The sequence below is a fragment of the Chanodichthys erythropterus genome, chromosome 10 (assembly GCF_024489055.1).
Source record: "Chanodichthys erythropterus isolate Z2021 chromosome 10, ASM2448905v1, whole genome shotgun sequence".
Taxonomy (NCBI): Eukaryota; Metazoa; Chordata; class Actinopteri; order Cypriniformes; family Xenocyprididae; genus Chanodichthys; species Chanodichthys erythropterus.
In genome coordinates, this window is record NC_090230.1 from 57931000 (window position 1) to 57950432 (window position 19433).

A 19433-nucleotide genomic window follows, 5' to 3' on the forward strand; every position below is an offset into this window, starting at 1 on the left:
GTGTGTGTGTGTGTGTGTGTGTGTGTGTGTGTGTGTGTGTGTGTGTGTGTGTGTGTGTGTGTGTGTGTGTGTGTGTGTGTGTGTGTGTGTGTGTGTGTGTGTGTGTGTGTGTGTGTTCCCCCAAGAAACTTTGTGTTCCCTTGAAAAACTTTTGCATTCCCCCAAGTAACAAAAGTTTTGAGTGAACACAAAGTTTCTCTGGAAAACTTTTGCAAGAATGCAAAAACATTCAAATATATATTTTTTCCTCCAATCTGATATGTTTTCTATCACCATGTCCCTTTTAGGGGCTCTGTAGTTTTCAACATTAATAATAATCAGAATGTTTCTTGAGCATCAAATCAGCATATTAGAATGATTTCTGAAGGATCATGTGACACTGGAGTAATGATGTTGAAAACAGTTCAGCTTTGATCACAGGAATAAACTTTATTTTACAATATATTCACATAGAAATAAATGTCTCTGCATTTCTGAAAATTTGTTTAGCATGTTATGAATAATTAATTCCAGTAATTTTATGTACTGTATCCCAAAAAAAAATAATGTTATGGTTGATTGTGTTTTTATAGATTGGAATCAGAAATCTGTCTTTTGGAGAATGAAGAATTACAGATCTCAGCTAAAGAACAGGTTCTCAGAGAGCGGCTGCGGGAAACAGAAAGATCTATTGAAGATCTACAGAAGGCAAGTGACCCTCATCCCAGAAGAACACACAGAGTTGCCGCAAATACTGTATAGAAACTTCATGAATATCCTTGCATTAGGCAAAATATCAAAGCAAGTATCATTTATTTTAATAGAAGACAGGACAAGTAGCAGAATAACCACAGTTGTAGTTCAACAGTTTAAACTACAACTGTGGTTATTCTGCTTGGATTTGAGGGTTCCCTTTCAGTTGAATCAGGAATCTCGCCAGAGAGACCAATCTATTTCGAGTGTAAACTAAATGAGCCAATGCACATTGGCATGTGATATTTGCATCTGACTGCCACACCTTGCCGCATGCATAAATATGCAGCAGGTGCAACAGATATCAGCTTTTCTTTGAGGAGCCGAGCAGTTTGTTTGACTGCTCTTCTGATCTAAAAGAATATTTTCTAAAAGAGCCAAGTTCTTCAGGAAGAAACATTTTTTGTTCAGTGTTGGCATGATGGCACTGCAGTGGTGGTCATGATCTCAAGAGAGAGAGCCTTCATTTGAGAAAGTGTCTTCAATGAGAGTGTGAGCACACTGCAGGCTGCACTAAATCCCTGCCAATGTTTCTGCGGCCATTTCCCCCTGTGTGCAATTTCCCTAAAAGAGCTTTACCCGGGTGTGACATTGCATCTTTTTTTAAAGGTGACATTTCACCCGTGTGTTTCTGGATGTAGTCATTACCTGGCGCTGTCGGATGGTCACGATCACTGCCTCACGTATCTGGGTGTTAAGCAAGCTGAGGTATCTTTCGTGGATGTGTCATGTACCCATAGCTTACTAGTTTGTGGAAGGCACATTTTACTGCCAGAAGCAGGCCCAAAGAACCTCATACCAAAATGGACCTTGCGCTATGCGCGGCGAAGCTCACTGCGTGGTCTCTGCCGAGTACTGCTGGGCAAATCTCTCGACTTTGGTGGTCCAAGAACGCTCTGGTTGTGTCTGGCTGACATGAGGGATGCAGATAAAATTTCTAAATTCCCCCATGTCCCAGACCGGCCTCTTTAGCGACGCGGTTGAGAGCTTTGCCCAGCAGTTCTCGGCACACAGAAGCAGACTGAGGCCATCAAACACATCATGCCCCGGTGGACAGCTGCTGTGTCCACCTGACCGCCGGCCTCAGCGCTTCAGCCTGCTTGTCACCGAGGGCAGCAGGAGCAGCCTCCACCTAAGCAGCGTTGTGGTGCCGGTCGTAAGCAGGGCACCCAGCCCGTCCAGGCCCCCGCCAAACGTGACCCAGAGATGGAGGGAGCTGTTCTTTGGGAGATGGTGACCCCACCACTCACTTCCCGGAGGAGGTCCGGGTGGAAAATCTTTTGTTTCATTTTGTTTCTGTTCTGCCCAAATTTTCAAAGAAAGAGCAGTTTCTTCTATCTCTGGGTCCCAAGAGGGTACGATGGATGACGAAAAACTTCATCACTCTCATCCTCCTGTTCTGTCACCAACGGGCAGCAGTGGGTAGTTCGAGAGCATGACCAAGTCTTCTTACACACCCTCTGCCCAACCGTGGAACAAGGTAAATGTTGCACTGCACACTCAAACCCTGCTGCGGACCTCCATGGAGCCCCCCGGGCTGGGTCCCTGCATTCCACCTCGCTGCCCCACTGCGGGTACATCTGTGGTTCCTTTGGTCCCACTTACACAGTCTCTGAGAGCCTGGCTAGCACTCCCCAGCCCGTCTCCCTTGCTCCTGCAGACCATCTGGCTCGGCTATGCGATTCAGTTCCCCCGGCATCACCCAAGTTCAGGGGCATCCAGTTTAACTCAGTGAAGGCTGGCGATTCTCATGTCTTGCATGCAGTGATCGCAGTCCTACTGGCGAAGGATGAGAATGAGCCGGTCCCTCCAGCCGATATGAAGACAGGATTTTACATCCCCTACTTCAGTGTACCCAAGAAAGGTGGTGGGTTACCAATCTTGGACCTGTGAGTTTTTTTCATGAAAGTCAAGGAGGCAGCCCTTGTTCCCATGAAAGAACATGGTATTTGCATTCTCAACTATCTCGATGACTGGCTCATACTGGCACAGTCATGATATCAGTTATGCAAACACAGGGACCTGGTGCTCATTTACCTAAGCCAGTTCATTCTTTGGCACATTAACTGCCTCGAGTTGCTAGCAGTACATCTTGCACTGAGCCACCTGAAAAAGCCACTACAGGGCAAAGACATGTTGGTCCATACAGACAACACTGCGACCGTTGCGTACATCAACTGGCAAGGTCTACGCTCCCGTCACATGTCGCAATTCCCCCACCATCTCCTTCTCTGGAGTCGGAAGCATCTGAGGTCTCTTCATGCCATTCACATCCCCGGGATGCTCAACCGTGTGGCTGACGGGCTCTCATGAGCTGCACTCCTGGGAAAATGGAGACTCCATCACCAGGCGGTCCAGATGATTTGGATTTGCGTTCTCCCCAGTGAGCCTACTTGCACATAACCTGTGCAATGTCAGGGAGAAAGAGGAGCATGTTGCACCTTATTGGCCCAACCGGACCTGGTTCCAAGAACTGATGCTCCTTGTGACAGCCCCTCCCTGGCGTATTCCTCTGAGGAAGGATCTACTTTCTCAGTGATAGGGCACCTTATGGCACCCGAGTCCAGACCTCTGGAAAGTCTATGTCTGCTTCCTGAACGGGACTCAGAGGTTCTAATTGACCTTCTACAGGAGGTAGCAGGCACCATCACTTCGGCACAAGCACTTTCTACGAGACACGCTTGCGCTTTGAAGTGGAACCTGTTCGTCGAGTGGTGTTCTTTAAACAGAGAAGGCCTCCGGAAGTGCTCGATCAGAGCAGTGATTTCCTCACTACAGCATGGATTGAAGCGAAGGTTGTCTCCCTCCACCCTTAAAGTATTTGATGCTCAAATTTAAATGACCCCTTTGGAGGCAAGTCGGTAGGGAAGCACGGCCTGGTCGTCAGGTTCCTTAGGGGGACTATAAGGTTGAATACTCCTCTGCCTCCAACCATACCCTCTTGGGACCTGACTCTGGTGTTTAGAGCACTTCAGAGAGTCCCATTCAAGCCTTTGCAGTCAATAGATCTAAAGATTCTGTCTATGAAGACTTTGCTGCTGGTTGCATTGGCCTCCATCAAGAGGGTAGGGGACCTGCAGGCCTTTTCGGGTCAATGAATTGTGCCTAGAGTTTGGGCCGGCTGACTCCAGTGTAATCTTGAGACCCTGGCCCTGACCCCAGAGACTTCCATATGCAGTCGGCCCTACGGGGTTAGTCCATATGTGTATACTCCACTTAGAACCTTCCTATGGTAGGATGTGGCTTTTGCAGCATTCCTTTTCCTATGGAAAGGGTACGCTTGTGTTATCCAAATCTCACTGATAGGAACAGCACCTCTCTGTGTAAGCCTTGTCCCATCTTCTGGCAAAGGTAAGCAGAGATCAGCAGGCTTAAGCAGGGTGCTGGAATGGGCAGCTCCTGTGGCACTTTGTTAGTGATTCCAAATTCGTCAGTCATCGACGTGACGTTGAATGTGACCAACTGAAAGGGAATGTCTTGGTTATGTATGTAACTCACATTCCCTGTAGGAGGGAACAAAGACGTCACATCCCGTAGCCACAGTTGCTGTACCACCGCTGGGGCACTGGGTATCACATGCCAGTGTGCATTGTCTTGTTTAGTTTACACTCAAAGTAGATTGGTCTCTCTTGTGAGATTCTCAATTCGTCGGCCGTGAATGTGATTCGACGTGACGTTGAACGAGACCAACCAAAAGGGAACGAGGGTTACATATGTAACAGAGACGTTACTAATGATGTGTTCAAGTCCTCCTGGAAGTTTATATTTATGAGTTGGAAAGTCATAATTACAACATCAGATTCAATTCAGTCTTCTCTTCATAAACTACAAAAAAAATACAGCAAGATTTTTAAACTCTACTTCTACAAAATAACAAAAAAAGAACACAGATCAAGTGTTTTTAATCAATTTGTGAAACCACTGTAAAATTAATGGTTACATGTTCTATCCTATTGGGTTTTTGTCAAGAAAAACCGGGTGAACCAGATAAATAATTTTGACTAATTTAGCCTAAAAAATATATCAACCCTGCAGCGCTCTATTATTATCTACCATAATTTCTCTCTGACATGCTCCCAACCCGGAAACTTGGAAATCCTGAGGTTATCACATAACTTGAACACATCATATCTTCATACATCCACTAAAAATCACCTTGACACTAGTTATTACGAAATTGGTTCAGACGTCAAAATTAGCTCTTATTTGTTCCTGGTAGCCACTTCTAGCAGATGAGGAATAATTCTGAAAACTTGCAATACCTTATTTATTTTTATTCTTTACACATTCAACTAACTTACATGTAAGTAACATGTCAACTAACTATCATTAGAATATTAGTAGACTATTAAATTAGGTTTAGGGTTGACATGTAGTGGCAAAGTTAATTATAGTCAGTAGAATGTATGTTGGGGAGCATCAAAATAAAGTGTCAGCGGGTATATTAAACAAACAGTCTACTAATACTTTAATGAGAGTTGGTTGGCATGTGTTTGCAAAGTTACTTACAGTTAGTAGAATCTCTTAAGTGGACTATCGAAATAAAGTGTTACCATACGCTTCAGTGACAATAGTCTTGCAGCAATTACACACTTTGGCTCTAAGAGTCTAAATAATGTAACAGGAATGCAGCAATTTAGAGGAACACATCTATTTAAGAAATTTAACAAAACAAAAGTATGTTACAGTAGTACAACAATGTTATTTTTTTTTTTTCTACAGAGTCTTCAGAATCAAGATGGAGGTATGGAAGTCATTTGCATCTGTACTGTAGACTTGTCTTTTTCTCCTGTCTGAATACAACATAGACATTTCAGGGCAAGTTCATGGGCATCTCTGCAAACCATGGATGTTACTTCCAAGGTATCAGCGCAATGGGTGACAGTCACTCAAAACATGCTCTTCTCTTACATCCTTTTGTCAGGCAGAGGGGTCCAGCATTGGCCTCTTGGATCATTTCCCTCTTGCCTCAGCTAGACTATTGAACTCCACACATACGGCAATGACTCTGCACTTTGTTTACCTTGATCCACCTATTCACAGGGAATCCCTGTAACCCAGAGCCACCATTGTTTTGCTGTAATTCACTTGCACTGCTTTTGCTGTCTAAGCAATGAGCTGCTTCACGGAAAAAAAAAAAAAAAAAAAAGGGCGAGAGAGAGAGGGAAACTCAGTTTAGTAAGGGGTATTGGAAGGGGAGGGAGTGAACCCGATGGGCTTTTGAACACTGGAATCTAGTTTTAGTGTCTCTTCTGCTCTCCACCGGACAGATGCGGTGAATTACAACTCCCAGATCCCGGACCTCCCAGAACTGAACTCCCAAACTCTTGTCTCAGCTTCAGCGGATCAACAACTGCCAAGAAAATCTGGTAGGTGCTTGTTGGGCATGTGGGAGGGGCCGGGATGGTCACGGGTTTGGGCCAAGGCCAAAAGTGGGTATGATAATGTAGATTTCAGATGGCGCAGTTACTCACTGTGGCGCGTTTACGAGAACAAGAGGGTGAGATGGCATATTTCACAATCTATGTACTGTAGGGTAACTGGTCACCAGTTTCAAACGCATATCAAAGGCTTAAACTGAATAAACAGGGAAGTCTTTTGGACAGCTGTGGCACCTGCTTTTGTTGAGCATGTGCTAATGACCATTTCAGAAAAGCTCAACTTACAATAGGCCTGTGATGGAGATGAGTGAAAAGGTCCACCACTGTGAACATTTATTGCAGTATGCTAGTCTAGTTCTTGTCTCACTCCATCAATTGGAGTGGAATGGAATGGAAATGTACAGTAAAAAGTTCTGTTCCAGAGCAGCTGGGGAAAAAATCAAGGCATCAGCTGAAATTCTTCAGAGATTAATCTTAGTGATCATACTTGTTCATTTCTTTACATAAAAGGTTTAGATCAGTGGTTCTCAAATGGTTTATCTTCACAATGTAAATTTTACATTGGACACCCAGTTGTGAAAGTACCACATTTAGTCATTGTTTAAATGTAAAAGCAAACATAGGAAAAAAATACAATTTTGTAAATGCATAAACAACAGCAGAAATGTGATTTACCCAGAAACACTGGACTAAATTAGTACTAGCCATACAGTATAACCAAGTGGCAGATGAATGGGCACCAAAAAAAAAGTTTTTGGACACTTAAATGCATGCTAATTGCAATTAAATTAAAATATATCGTAGTTTAAATTTATATTAAATGCAATTAGCTGAAATTAAGTGTACTATTTTTGCCTCACTTAACTAGGACTTACAGCTTGATTTGTATTTTCATAATTACTTTTATTATCTTTGAAATAAAGTTATTGCCGAATGTACTGACAAGCATTTTGGTAAACTAAAATGGTAACACTTTACAATAAGGTTTCATTTGTTAACATTAGTTAACTACTTTAGTTAACAGGAACTAAGAATTAACAATACTTCTACAGCATTTATTAATCTTAGTTAATGTTAATTTCAACATTTGCTAATATATAATTAAAATAAAATGTTGTATTTGTTAACAGTAGTTAGTGCACAGTGAACATGAACAATGAACAGCTTGATTTTTATTAACGTTAACAAAGATTAATACATACTGAAACAAATGTATTGTTAGCAAATATATTGTAACTCATTGTTAGTTCATGTTAGTTAATACTAAATAATGTTATCAAATTAGACATTGTAAAGTGTTACTTTAATGTAATTTCTATTGAAAATTGTATGTCATGTTATTTAAATATATTTGTAATGATGAACTTGCAATTTAGTACATTTAAAATATATGAATTTATATATATTTTTTTTAATTTAGTTAATATATTATCTGCAAGTGCAGTTTTTTTTTTAAATATACTTTTAAGATTTGAAGTACACTACAAGTGCACTACAGTAGTTATGCACACTTTTTCTTTTTCACAGCATATTTTTTAGCTGCCCTAACTATAGACAATTACATGCTAAGTTGTATTCTATTATTTGCATTTAGCACAGTTTTTCATCCCTGCAGCCCATTTTTAGGTTGCAAGCCAACAGTTTAGAACCACTGATTTAGATCAATCAAATTAGCTGCATTTTAAAAAGAGCTTTGTTTGTTTTTTTGTTTTTGTTTCTTCAAGCAGTTTTATTTTCGATGGAAGCTTTTTAAATAACTCCAAATATTGTAATTAGTCAAATATAATATTAAAGTAATGATGCACTTCCATAAAATCAAGAAAAATGCCAGAGTGTGTCATCCACTAAGCTTACATCAGCATACAGCGGTTACTGGCAACAGCGTAATAACAGTGCAAAGGGTAGGTTGAATTTGTTTTTTGGTTCTGATTTTAATGCAGATTTATGAGACTGTATGGGTATTGCATGGACATAGTGACATCACTGAAAAACCCAATAATAATAAGCATGCCACATTTCAGTAATGCATGATAGGCCACACTGAGTAGACATTAACCCACAACCGTCTGCACTCTTCCCCAAGCATTATACGCCATGGAGATCAATGTTGAAAAGGACCGGAAAACGGGTGCCACCAAGATCCTCTCAGCCTCAGCAGTCAGCCCACAGGAAGCTCACCAGAGGGGCGTCAAAGTCTACGACGACGGCCGCAAAGTGATCTATGAGGTGCATTCTGGGGGATCTACTACACTGGAGAATGGCACGCACCCCTGGAGTCCCGGCCAGGTGGACGAACTGATGCAGCAAGTCGGCCAGACCCAACAACGAGGTGACAGAGGCCGAGTCACTGTCACACCAGCTGAGCCACAGCCAATGGGAGGACAGTTGAACACCAAAGAGGCCAAGCAAGACAAAAAACAAACCCCTAGCAAAGGCTATGAAGGTGAGGTCACAGAGACTCCAAAGGCCTCAGCAGACAAACCAGTAACCATGATCTTCATGGGCTACCACAGCATAGAGGACGAAGATGAATCCAAGAAGCTGCTTGGCTTTGATGGCACCATCAAGGCCGAGATTGTCCTTATTGATGAGGACGATGAGAAATCTCTTCGGGAGAAGACCGTCACTGATATCTCCACCATCGACGGCAACGCCGCTGACCTCGTGTCGGGCCGGCCTCTGTCCGATACCACTGAACTGTCTTCAGAAGGCAAAGATGAAAGCTCGACCAAGGAACTGCCAACCACAGGTATTGAAAAGAAAAAACGCTGCCAGTGCTGTGCTGTCATGTGACCTTTCTCCCGCAACTTCTCTTTTCTGGAGCACATTCACCAAGGCTCTGCCTTCCTTAAAAACAAATCTCACCTTGTTACTAACAGCAACTCCACCTCTGTGACGTGAGAGAAGTACACTTCTCATTCTTTCTGACCTATTTTCCACAGATTGTCTGGTTCTCTTGGCGTAAGGTTATACAACTTGAACAGCATAGTGAAAGAACATTTTAATACTGGGCATTGGCTGATAGCATATCATACACTCTTAAAAAATAAAGGTTCTTTATTGGCATTAATGGATCCATGTAGAACCTTTACTATCCATTGAATCTTTCCATTACACAAAATATTATTCATAGTGAAAAGGGGTTCTTTAAATGTTTAAATGTTCTTCACACACACACATAGAAAGGTTCTTTATAGAACTGATCACTGAAAGGTTATTTGGGGAACCAAAAATGGTTCTTCTATGGCATCACTGCAAAAAAAAACCTTTTGGAACCTTAATTTTTAGGAGTGTATGTGAAAAACGTTATAAAGTTATTACCCCAGTATTTTTTATTATTATTATTATTTATTGTAATATATCCTTTGAGATGGAATATAGATGAAAAAGCCAAAAAAACAATAGTATGTAAATGTACAGAAATTAAATAGAAAACTTCAACAAGGAGTCCAATATAAGATTGGATAATAACTTCATACAATGGTGTAGCATTGATTTTACAAAAATATTGTCCATAATGTCTATATTTTGGAGACACAAAGGTAGATCCATATAACATGAGGATGTTTGACTATTATTAAGTAGCCTTACAAAGCCTTCAAATTACTTAACAAATACCACAAGCGTTGGTTATCAAACATATTTTTGGTTACAGATCCAGATTTATTTTTCCCAACAAAAATAGAGACAATGTACATATGCTTACTTCCTTATGCAAACTGATCTCATTGAAAGACGTTTGCCTTTCTGTGCCTCTGTATACTCATATATGATAGGATTTTTGTGTTTTCAACTGCAAAAAAAGGCACTGAATATTAAACAGACTTACTAGAAAAAAGGTTTCAAATTCAACTGCTATCAGATCAGCTGAATCGTTCAAACAGCTGCTCAGAACACAAAACAATATCAAGCAGATCTGCTCAGTACTGCCATGTGTGCAAATAAACCTCTCAGAGAGTGAAAAGCTCTGGTGTGACAAATACAGACTCTAGATTAAATGCACTATGAAAGTAAACAAGGTGCTAAATATATTTAGATCCATTTGCTATTTTTTTGAAAGAGCAAACCACAAATTCGCTATGATTTGTACAAACATATCACCAGCACATAAATCTTTAATTAAAAAACATTAATTGACACTCAAATTCAAAGAATGCATCAACCTAGGCATTACTTATATTTGATGTAAAATGACAGGTCAAGTACTTTGTAAAAGAAATATATAAGAAACATTACTATGGTCTGAACTATTGTACGTGAATAGCTACTGCTTTTTATTCATAAATCACAGAGATATTGCATATCTCTGTGCTTTATAATATGCCTGTAGATAAAGAATATGCCTGTAGATAAAGAATGTACATATATCACACTCAAAATGAGTGTTTAATCCGCATTTATTTCTATAGTGGTTGAAACCTGAAAGTGTATTTAATATATGCACATTGTTTGCATATTCACACTTATATACCATACTGTTAAATCCCAAGGCTTCTCGGTGTGGTCATAAAGGACATATCTTAGTTATTTCTAAGTAAATTCTTCTTCTTTCACTAATACCAGCTGCCTTGCTGTTTTCTGTATTCATTTTTCTAAGTCTTGCCACATTACAGAAGAACTTGTTTCAGTGCCATAACACATCGTGTTTTTTGTAAAAATGATACTCAGATGGGGAAATGAAAAGCCAGCTTACTATATCACTGCTCATATTCACAGTGAACAAAGATATGAAATAAAACACTGTCCTTTTGCCCTTTTTCCAGACATAAGTCACATCATGAAGTACCTGAAATACGAAGATAATTGAAGATAAATCTAGATAAACGTAGTGTAGGTATAGTTATGCATGTATAGAACATGCCATTTAAAAGGTAGGGTTTTTGTTTGTTTTGTTTTTTTGTGCTGAATTGGGTTTTTTTTTTTGTCTTCAAGATCTTATGTGAATCTTTGATTCATTGATTTTACAATAAAAATGTAGATAAATCAATAATTGCTAAAATAAGTTATATTTTATACCATTATACTATGAAATGCTAGATAACTTATTTAAAGTGCAGTGTATTAAGGTTGTACATGAAATGATTCTGTAATCAGTGCCAAAACCAAATCACAGTTCACCTTTTTAGGCTTAAAGACCCCATGAAATGGTTTGATGAGTACAGTTTCCTTTCATGAGTTGACGTTTTTTCCTATTGAAACAGGAAGTTAGGCCAGAAGTTAGCTAATGGCTAACTAGCTAGTCACCGCCCACCAAAACCAAGGGGTCAGGGTCTGACTGGATAGTTTTGACAATTAGCCCCTGCTGGTAGATGCTATAACTGCACCACCAACCTGATCTCATGAGAAAAGTTACGACTTGAATGTTACGACTTGTTTCTGACAAGTTATGATTTGATTCTTATGATTTATTTTAAAATAAACATTAAGCTTAAAGTTCCAGCCATAAACAAACTATCAGTGGGGCGTGGGTAAACAAACTGTACAAATTTGGAAACAATTTGTCAGAACCTAAAATATTTATAAACTGACATAAGAGTGTGTAGTATTTTCCTGCAGCCGTAGAGTAATTAGCCAATGGAAATTGATAGCTCAGGTGATTTGCTCAAAAAAAAAAAAACATGTACAAAACTGAATTCCCATGAGCCTGCAGGTCGCATACTGTACTTGCGAACATGCGTCAACCGAGTAACTACCATTGAGGTGAATGGTAACAGTAATATACCTCTCCAGGTATATTAAACTTGTTTGAGCAGAACCGTGATTTGCTACATACTATGAGCAGGTGTTATTTAGGTGGAAGGAAACTCTCATTCGTTTTACTGGATTTTATTTTATTGTTGCACACACCACTGTGAACAAAATAAGTCATCAATATTTTTGCTCAGCACATTTTTAATGCATGTATCTGGTAAATGTTAATGTTTTTACCTTTAGGAGTACACTAGCATATAGATGGTCTCGAAGCTTACAAAAATGGACTTTTTTTAATACATGGGGTCTTTAAGACTGGTTGAGCATTTCACGTTTGAGTAAAATAGTAAGGCTAGTGTCAATGTTGTCTATCAGGATTTTTCAGCCTCAAACTGCCAAACAGTCGATTCAGTTTTGGACTCCCATTTGAGCTCTGATCTGCCATGAAATTACTGCTGTGCTTCATAATTGAGATTCTGCTGTATTTTTGTAATCCTGAAGTGTAATTTTTAATTGTTCCACTTTGCTTACCTTTTTTTAATGATTATAACATTCTTTTTCTGTATCATATCATTCTTTTCCTCTCTCACACACTCTCTCCAGTATGGACTGCCAGCACTGATGCTGTAACATTGGCTTTAATTTATTTATTTATCCTTTGTATGGTATACTTAGTCCAATAAACAGCATTTTTTCCAATGTGCCTACCCTCCTGTGTCTGTGCTATGGTTCTTTCTCTAACTAATTTCCCATCATTGGGACATTACTACCACTTTCCCTATCCATAATCTCATCCCTCACACATGTTTCTGGGCAGCACTAACTCCAGTAGGGTCTGTGTCTTGAGCTACTCTCTCCAGATGTGAATGAGATATGCTGATGTATCTACCCCGCTTCACAGATTGCATGAACAGCAAGTTTAACCCTCACCAGATCTGTTCCCTCGCTCACAGTTAAAGCTGACACCCACTGAGGAGTTCTGAATTCACTACAGGTTTGTAAGAGTCATCATATCAGTAGCCTTAGAAATTCCTGGACAGCAGAAGAGTGCCATGTGTCTTTGTTTTCCAGTAAAATATCTAAACATCCTTATAACGAGATTAATTTACCTCCTAAAAAAAAGCAATTTACAATATTATGGAGATAGTATATGGACATGCACTACTGATGAAAATTTTGGGAGTTTGTAAGATGTTTTGATATTTTTGAAAGAAGACTTTTATACTCATCAAGGATGCATTATTTAATCAAAAATACAGTATAAAAACAGTAATACTGTGAAACAGAATTACCGTTTTCTATGTGACTATATTGTAAAATGTAATGTGATCAAAGCTGAATTTTCAGCATCATTACTCCAGTCTTCAGTGTGACTGATTTTTATGCTCAAGAAAAATTTCTGATCATTTTCAATGTTGAAAACAGTTGTGCTGCTTTATATTTTTGTGGAAACAGTAATACATTGAATTTTGTTTACTGTCCCTGTTGATCAATTTAATGCGCCCTTACTGAATAAAAAAATCTTAGAAAGAAAGAAAGAGAATACTGACCCTAAATCTTTGCACAATATAGTGAATATAATATCATTCAAAAACAAATCATTATTATACACAGGTAAATCTTTCTTGTTTCAAGGATGTATTTAGTGGAAAACTGACTTGATTCTGTCATTCGCATTTAGTTAAGCTGACTTAATACTCTAATAAGCACCAAAAGGCATTTCACACACCAAAGTCTTAATTATGTGCATAATATATAGGCTATTAAATAAAATCTGTTAAAATTAAAAAAATCAGATAAAATTAGTTTGTTTCTCCATCTTCAGTGAAAATTATTTGCTTAGCTTATTGCATTGTATCTGAGCAGGGTGGTCAATATTGTCATTATATAATATAATTTAATGCCTGCAAATAGAAAAATCTGAAATAAACATTTTACACAACATTTTACTTTAATGAATTACCCATTGATAAAACTGTTACTGTAGTTTTTTAGCTGACACAACTGGAACAAAACACTTGTTTTATTTGACCAACTGTACATGGTTAATTGACCACTGCTAATAACCTTTAAAATGGCTCAATATAGACAATCAACATGGTCAGCCTGACTGGATGATCACTACTCTGAAGGACTGTATTACATAACATACAAAGTACTGACAAGTCTTCCCTCATAAACCCTAAACATCAGCATTTAGAAAAACATTTGGTTACACTTTATTTCGATAGTCCACTTTAGAAATTTTACTAACTATAAATAACTGCAACGACTCTCAGAGTATTAGTAGACAGTTTTGGGTTAGTAGAATAATAGACATAATTGCAAAATGACTTAGTAGAATGTCTGTTGAGGAGCATCAAGATAAAGTTTCAGCAGATATTAAGCAGACAGTCTACTTATAATCCAATGAGAGTTAGTTGACATGTAGGTTACTTTATAGTTTACTTACTTTATAGTTACTTTACTTTATAGTTAGTACAATGTCTAAAGGGGACTATCAAAATAAAATGTTGCCAGACAGTATACCTGCAGACATTACACTAACACTGTCTAGAATACACAAAATGTATGGCACTAATGTGCATTAATACCCTCCTATGCCTCATGTTTACTGTAACATATTGAATACTATAGGGGTGTTATAACTGAGTTGTTAAAGATCTGGGCTGGTAACTGAAAAGTTTTAGGTTTACACCTTGGGATGATCCATTATTTCTGCTCACTAAGTCAGTTAACTCAATGAACTGTAAGTTACTTGAGTAAAATCATTAGTTAAAGGTGCCCTAGAACCAGTTTTTACAAGATGTAATATCTAAGGTGTCCCCTGAATGTGTCTGTGAAGTTTCAGCTCAAAATACCTCATAGATTTTTTTTTTATTAATTTTTTTAACTGCCTATTTTGGGGCATCATTAACTATGCACCGATTCAGGCTGCAGCCCCTTTAAATCGCGTGCTCCATGATTCAGCTGTGCACAGATCCAGACGTCAATACTTGTGTAATGCCTTGAACATGAGCTGGCATATGCAAATATTGGGGGCGTACATATTAATGAGCCCGACTGTTACTTAAAAGTCGGTGTTATGTTGAGATTCGTCTGTTCTTCGGGGGTCTTTTAAACAAATGAGATTTACATAAGAAGGAGGAAACAATGGAGTTTGAAACTCAATGTATGTCTTTTCCATGTACTGAACTCTTGTTGTTCAACTATGCCAAGGTAAATTCAACTATTGATTCTAGGGCACCTTTAAATTGCATAAACATTGTCCCTGAGCAGAAGCCTTCAGCTGCCTTCCCTTCAGATATTATAATATATTACACTCTAAAAAATGCTGGGTTAAAAACAACCCAAGTTGGGCTGAAAATGGACAAACCCAGCAATTAGGTTGTTTTAACCCAGCGGTAGGGTTAAATGTTTGCCCAACCTGCTGGGTAGTTTTATTAAACTCAACTATTGTTTAAAAATTGCTGTATTGCTTAATTAAAATTAACCCAAAGTATGTTGGAAATGAACATTTACTAATGTTCAATTAATAATTATTAAACAATAAACATTTATTAAATTGCTTATTAATAAATTTATATTAATAAACTATTAAACTATTACATTTATATAAATCAAATATTAAAGCTTATTAATAAACATTCACCTTTTGTCTATTATTGTTGTCTCTAATTGCATCTGGTTTTTAATTTCCCAACTATTTTGGGTTCATTTTAAGCTAGCCATATAGCAATTTTTAAATAATAGTTGAGTTAAATAAAACTACCCAGCAGGTTGGGCAAACATTTAACCCAACCGCTGGGTTAAAACAACCCAATCGCTGGGTTTGTCCATTTTCAACCCAACTTGGGTTGTTTTTAACCCAGCATTTTTTAGAGTGTACATAAGATAGAAATATGCATTTAACAATTGCAGGTTTCCACTTTGTATACAGTGTAAATAAATAAAAAAAAATAGCTATATTGTGTTGTGTTAGTGCAAAGCTCCCTGTGTTTGTCAGGTAGTGAAACTCAGATAAATATTAATATATACAATATAAAAATATCAAATCCCCCAACAGATCCCTTTTTATTCAAAAACAAATCACTTGAAGCACAACCTGTCATAATAACAATTTCAAAGCACACAGGTACAAACCTCCCTGGAGGATTTGAGAGAATCATTAAAGATGTTCAATATAACAACTTAATGTTATTAATCAGAGAGCCTTCCAAGAATGAACAGCACAGCTATATTTGGCTCATATCATCCTTTCCTCATCTACATAAAACATTCAAGTGACAAAAGGCTTATTTACTGGAATCTTCTTTTTCTTCAAAAAAAAAAAAAAAACTAGAAAGACAAAATATGGAACACAGAGCAATAAAGATACACTCTTTGTGTAAACATTATACATTTAGGGATACAGCAGCTTGTCGCTGTGGGGCAGATATGTTATACCTTACCTGAAAAAAGTTCATAGTAGTACCTTAAAGGTACATATTACTACTCTAAGGTACTAACTTCACTTTTTAAGGGTGAGTAAGATACAAAGTTGTCCTTTTAAGGCCACTGACAAGCTGTTTTACCCCTAAAGGTACCATTTTTGCATATTTTTTCTTGACAGTGTATAAAATATGAGATATAACCTTTGAAAATGCAGTTCACATACCCCTTGCAAATATGTAAGATTTAATATTTTTAAACATAATCAAGAGTCCCTCAGCTGTGAGTAGCAAAGCTGGATCTTGATATCAAGCCACTGTATAGAAATAACTCACATGTATGGAGTGTAAAAGGCAAGTGAAGGAGTTTACATGACCTGGAGGACTTTTTCTAAAACAGCTTCAGTGTTCAAGACAAATGGGCTCTCATACACAACTATCACAAATGTTACAAAAAAATCATTGATGCTTTAGAGAGGAAAACAGAACATTGGGCTAGATATTGTCATCATGGCTAGTATTGAAAATAATAATAATCATTTTTATTATCTGTTATGGACAGATCTGCCTGTACTGTACTGTACTGAACACTCTGATCTGTTTACAAACAGGCTTTGAGAGAATATACTAGAACACACACTGAGAGAAGATGCTGACTATATCTATCTAACAACATTCACAGCTATTTATCAAAGCTCCTCCATTAGTAGAGAGTCTGTTTCAACAAACATGCTCACATATAGCATTAAAGGGATAGTTCATCCAAAAATAAAAATTCTGTCATCATATACTTACCCTCATGTCATTCCAAACCGGTAAGACTTTGGCGAGTCTAAATAAAAGCCTACATTAAATCTGTTCATCATATAAAGCGACCATATCTCTTCACATGATTTGGATTAAACCTCTTGATTCATAGGGATTCGAACACCTGTAAGACCCTTTTGGACCTTCTAAGTTTTGATTAGCTGGACTTTCAATGGAGGGACAAAAATCTCTCAAGTTTCATTAAAAATATCTTAATTTGGGTTTCAAAGATGAAGTCTTATGGATTTGGAACAACATTAGGGTGAGTAAATGATGACAGAATTTTCATTTTGGGCCGAACTGTCCCTTTAAGAATCAAGTACTGACTCATGACCTACTTTATAATGTCAGGTATTTAATATATAATTAACATACATGGTGTGTGTGTGTGTGTGTGTGTGTGTGTGTGTGTGTGTGTGTGTGTGTGTGTGTGTGTGTGTGTGTGTGTGTGTGTGTGTGTGTGTGTGTGTGTGTGTGTGTGTGTGTGTGTGTGTGTGTGTGGCAGGAATACGGTGAGACAGCATATTTAACATTTCAAACCCACTACATTATTTTGACCTTTGACCCTAAGCCTATGTGTGGGCTGCTATCATAAACACATGCACTGTGACCTTACATCCTCCTCAATAATTACTTCATCTGATCTAAATGATAACATATAATTATGCATCATTTAATGTTATTACTAAGTAATTACATGTAGTAACATGGACACTGTAAAATGAAGTGTTACTACAGCATCAATTTATTTTAATTGAACACAAATAACCAGTGTTGGGGGTAATGAAAGTAATGTGAGTTATGTAATCAGATTACTTTTTTCCAAGTAACTAGTAAAGATATGCATTACTTTTAAGTAAAATATCAGAGTTACTTCTTTAAATGAGTAACGCGAGTTACTTTGCTGTCTTATTTGTTGACTGACAGCTCTCCTGTCCGCATGTTGAGAGAAATTGTAAGTGCCAAGACTTTGTTTTTTATAATATTATTAAAAAACAAGCAAGCAAGCCAAGCCCAGGTAAGACAAAGAAGCATAGCACATTACTTTCCATAAAAAGTAACTAAGTAACGCAATTAGTTACTTTTTTAGGGAGTAATGCATTAATTTTAAAACTGTCCCCAACACTGATTATAACTCACTCAACAAGACATTACTGGGCAACATTATTGTGGCGTACAACTGTATTCTTTTTTGTTGATATCTTGGCATCACTCCATGTAGTAGGAGTACAGTAAATAGATGAGGTTGTTTTAATCCAGAATCCCCGCAAACCTGCACAGGACAAACGAAAGATGGATGGATGGTTGTAAGTTATAATAATGCGCTTCATAAATGAATGATTGGGTGATGTTTTGTTGCAGGCAGTGAAAAGGCGCGATCAGTGCTGCTGACAGCAGAGAATGGACTGTATCCTGCAGCGACTGCACGAACTTCAGACCCTCTGGTAAGTCTAATGGTGATCACATTCACAGGGCCACCTGTAATATATACACTGTATTTCAGTATGTCTGAAGTGGTTTATATTGTAACTTCAAACTTCATAAACCAATGCCAGGAAACAGCTATAAGTCTAATCAGAATGTTCAAATGCATTACACCTTACGTAGTAGGATGTGAATGGATTTGTTTGCATCTGGACAGAATTCCTGATGCTGGTATTTTATTCTGCTGTAATTATAACTTCAATGAGCTGTTAAAATGATCAGTGAGAAGTTATGAGGGTACCGGTAAGCTTCACAATCTGTTTTGAATAGCAGCAGTGTGTTCCTCTACATGAAATTGGTGCATTTTTCCCCCAGAATTATTAGGGTTATTATATTATAAGAGGAATTATAAGAGTCTTCTCTGGTGGGAGTAACTAAGAAAGTATGAAAATTGTATGAAGTTTAGTATGAAGTATGAAGGTATTAGATCAGTGGTTAGTGAGGTGACTCACAGTGACTAGTGGTTCACAATGTTTTTGATTTCAAAGCCCCCTTTGTCCAGGACACTACTCAAAGACCCTCGTATCTAGGTTGATATTTATCACCTCTGTAGTGATACAAATGAACTTAAAAATGTAATATAACTTTAAGGATGCACATCTTTTAGCATTTTAATTAGGATTACATTAATGTAACTGAACTCAACACAATATAATATACCTGTTCAAGATACTATTCAAAAAAAAAAAATTTAATTACAGATAAGTAGTTCAAAAATGAATGCATGATAATTTCTATTTGAATTGTTGTTAAACATCATGGTTGAATCTCACAAAAACATGCCTAGTTCATATTTCACCTCAGAATCAAACATAAGAAAATAATAAATTATAAGCTATTTTGCATGAAATCAAGCATATGTGTAAGAAATTAATATTGTTTACATTGTGATTTGCAATTTGATCAC

At 37.8% G+C, this 19433-nt stretch overlaps 1 protein-coding gene across 9 annotated transcripts in view; it reads left to right on the top strand.

Annotated features, from left to right (window-relative positions):
- The window catches only part of LOC137028929 (PALM2-AKAP2 fusion protein), a 103789-nt gene that overhangs the window by 34681 nt on the left and 49675 nt on the right, over positions 1 to 19433 (top strand). For 8 of the 9 annotated variants that reach the window (XM_067398339.1, XM_067398341.1, XM_067398340.1 and 5 more), the window contains exons 4-8: positions 573 to 687; positions 5455 to 5476; positions 6003 to 6101; positions 8197 to 8862; positions 18404 to 18486. In XM_067398339.1, the coding sequence (XP_067254440.1) occupies positions 573 to 687; positions 5455 to 5476; positions 6003 to 6101; positions 8197 to 8862; positions 18404 to 18486 (985 nt within the window). The remainder of the gene's footprint in view (positions 1 to 572; positions 688 to 5454; positions 5477 to 6002; positions 6102 to 8196; positions 8863 to 18403; positions 18487 to 19433) is intronic. The other variant, XM_067398348.1, reaches the window with a different exon arrangement.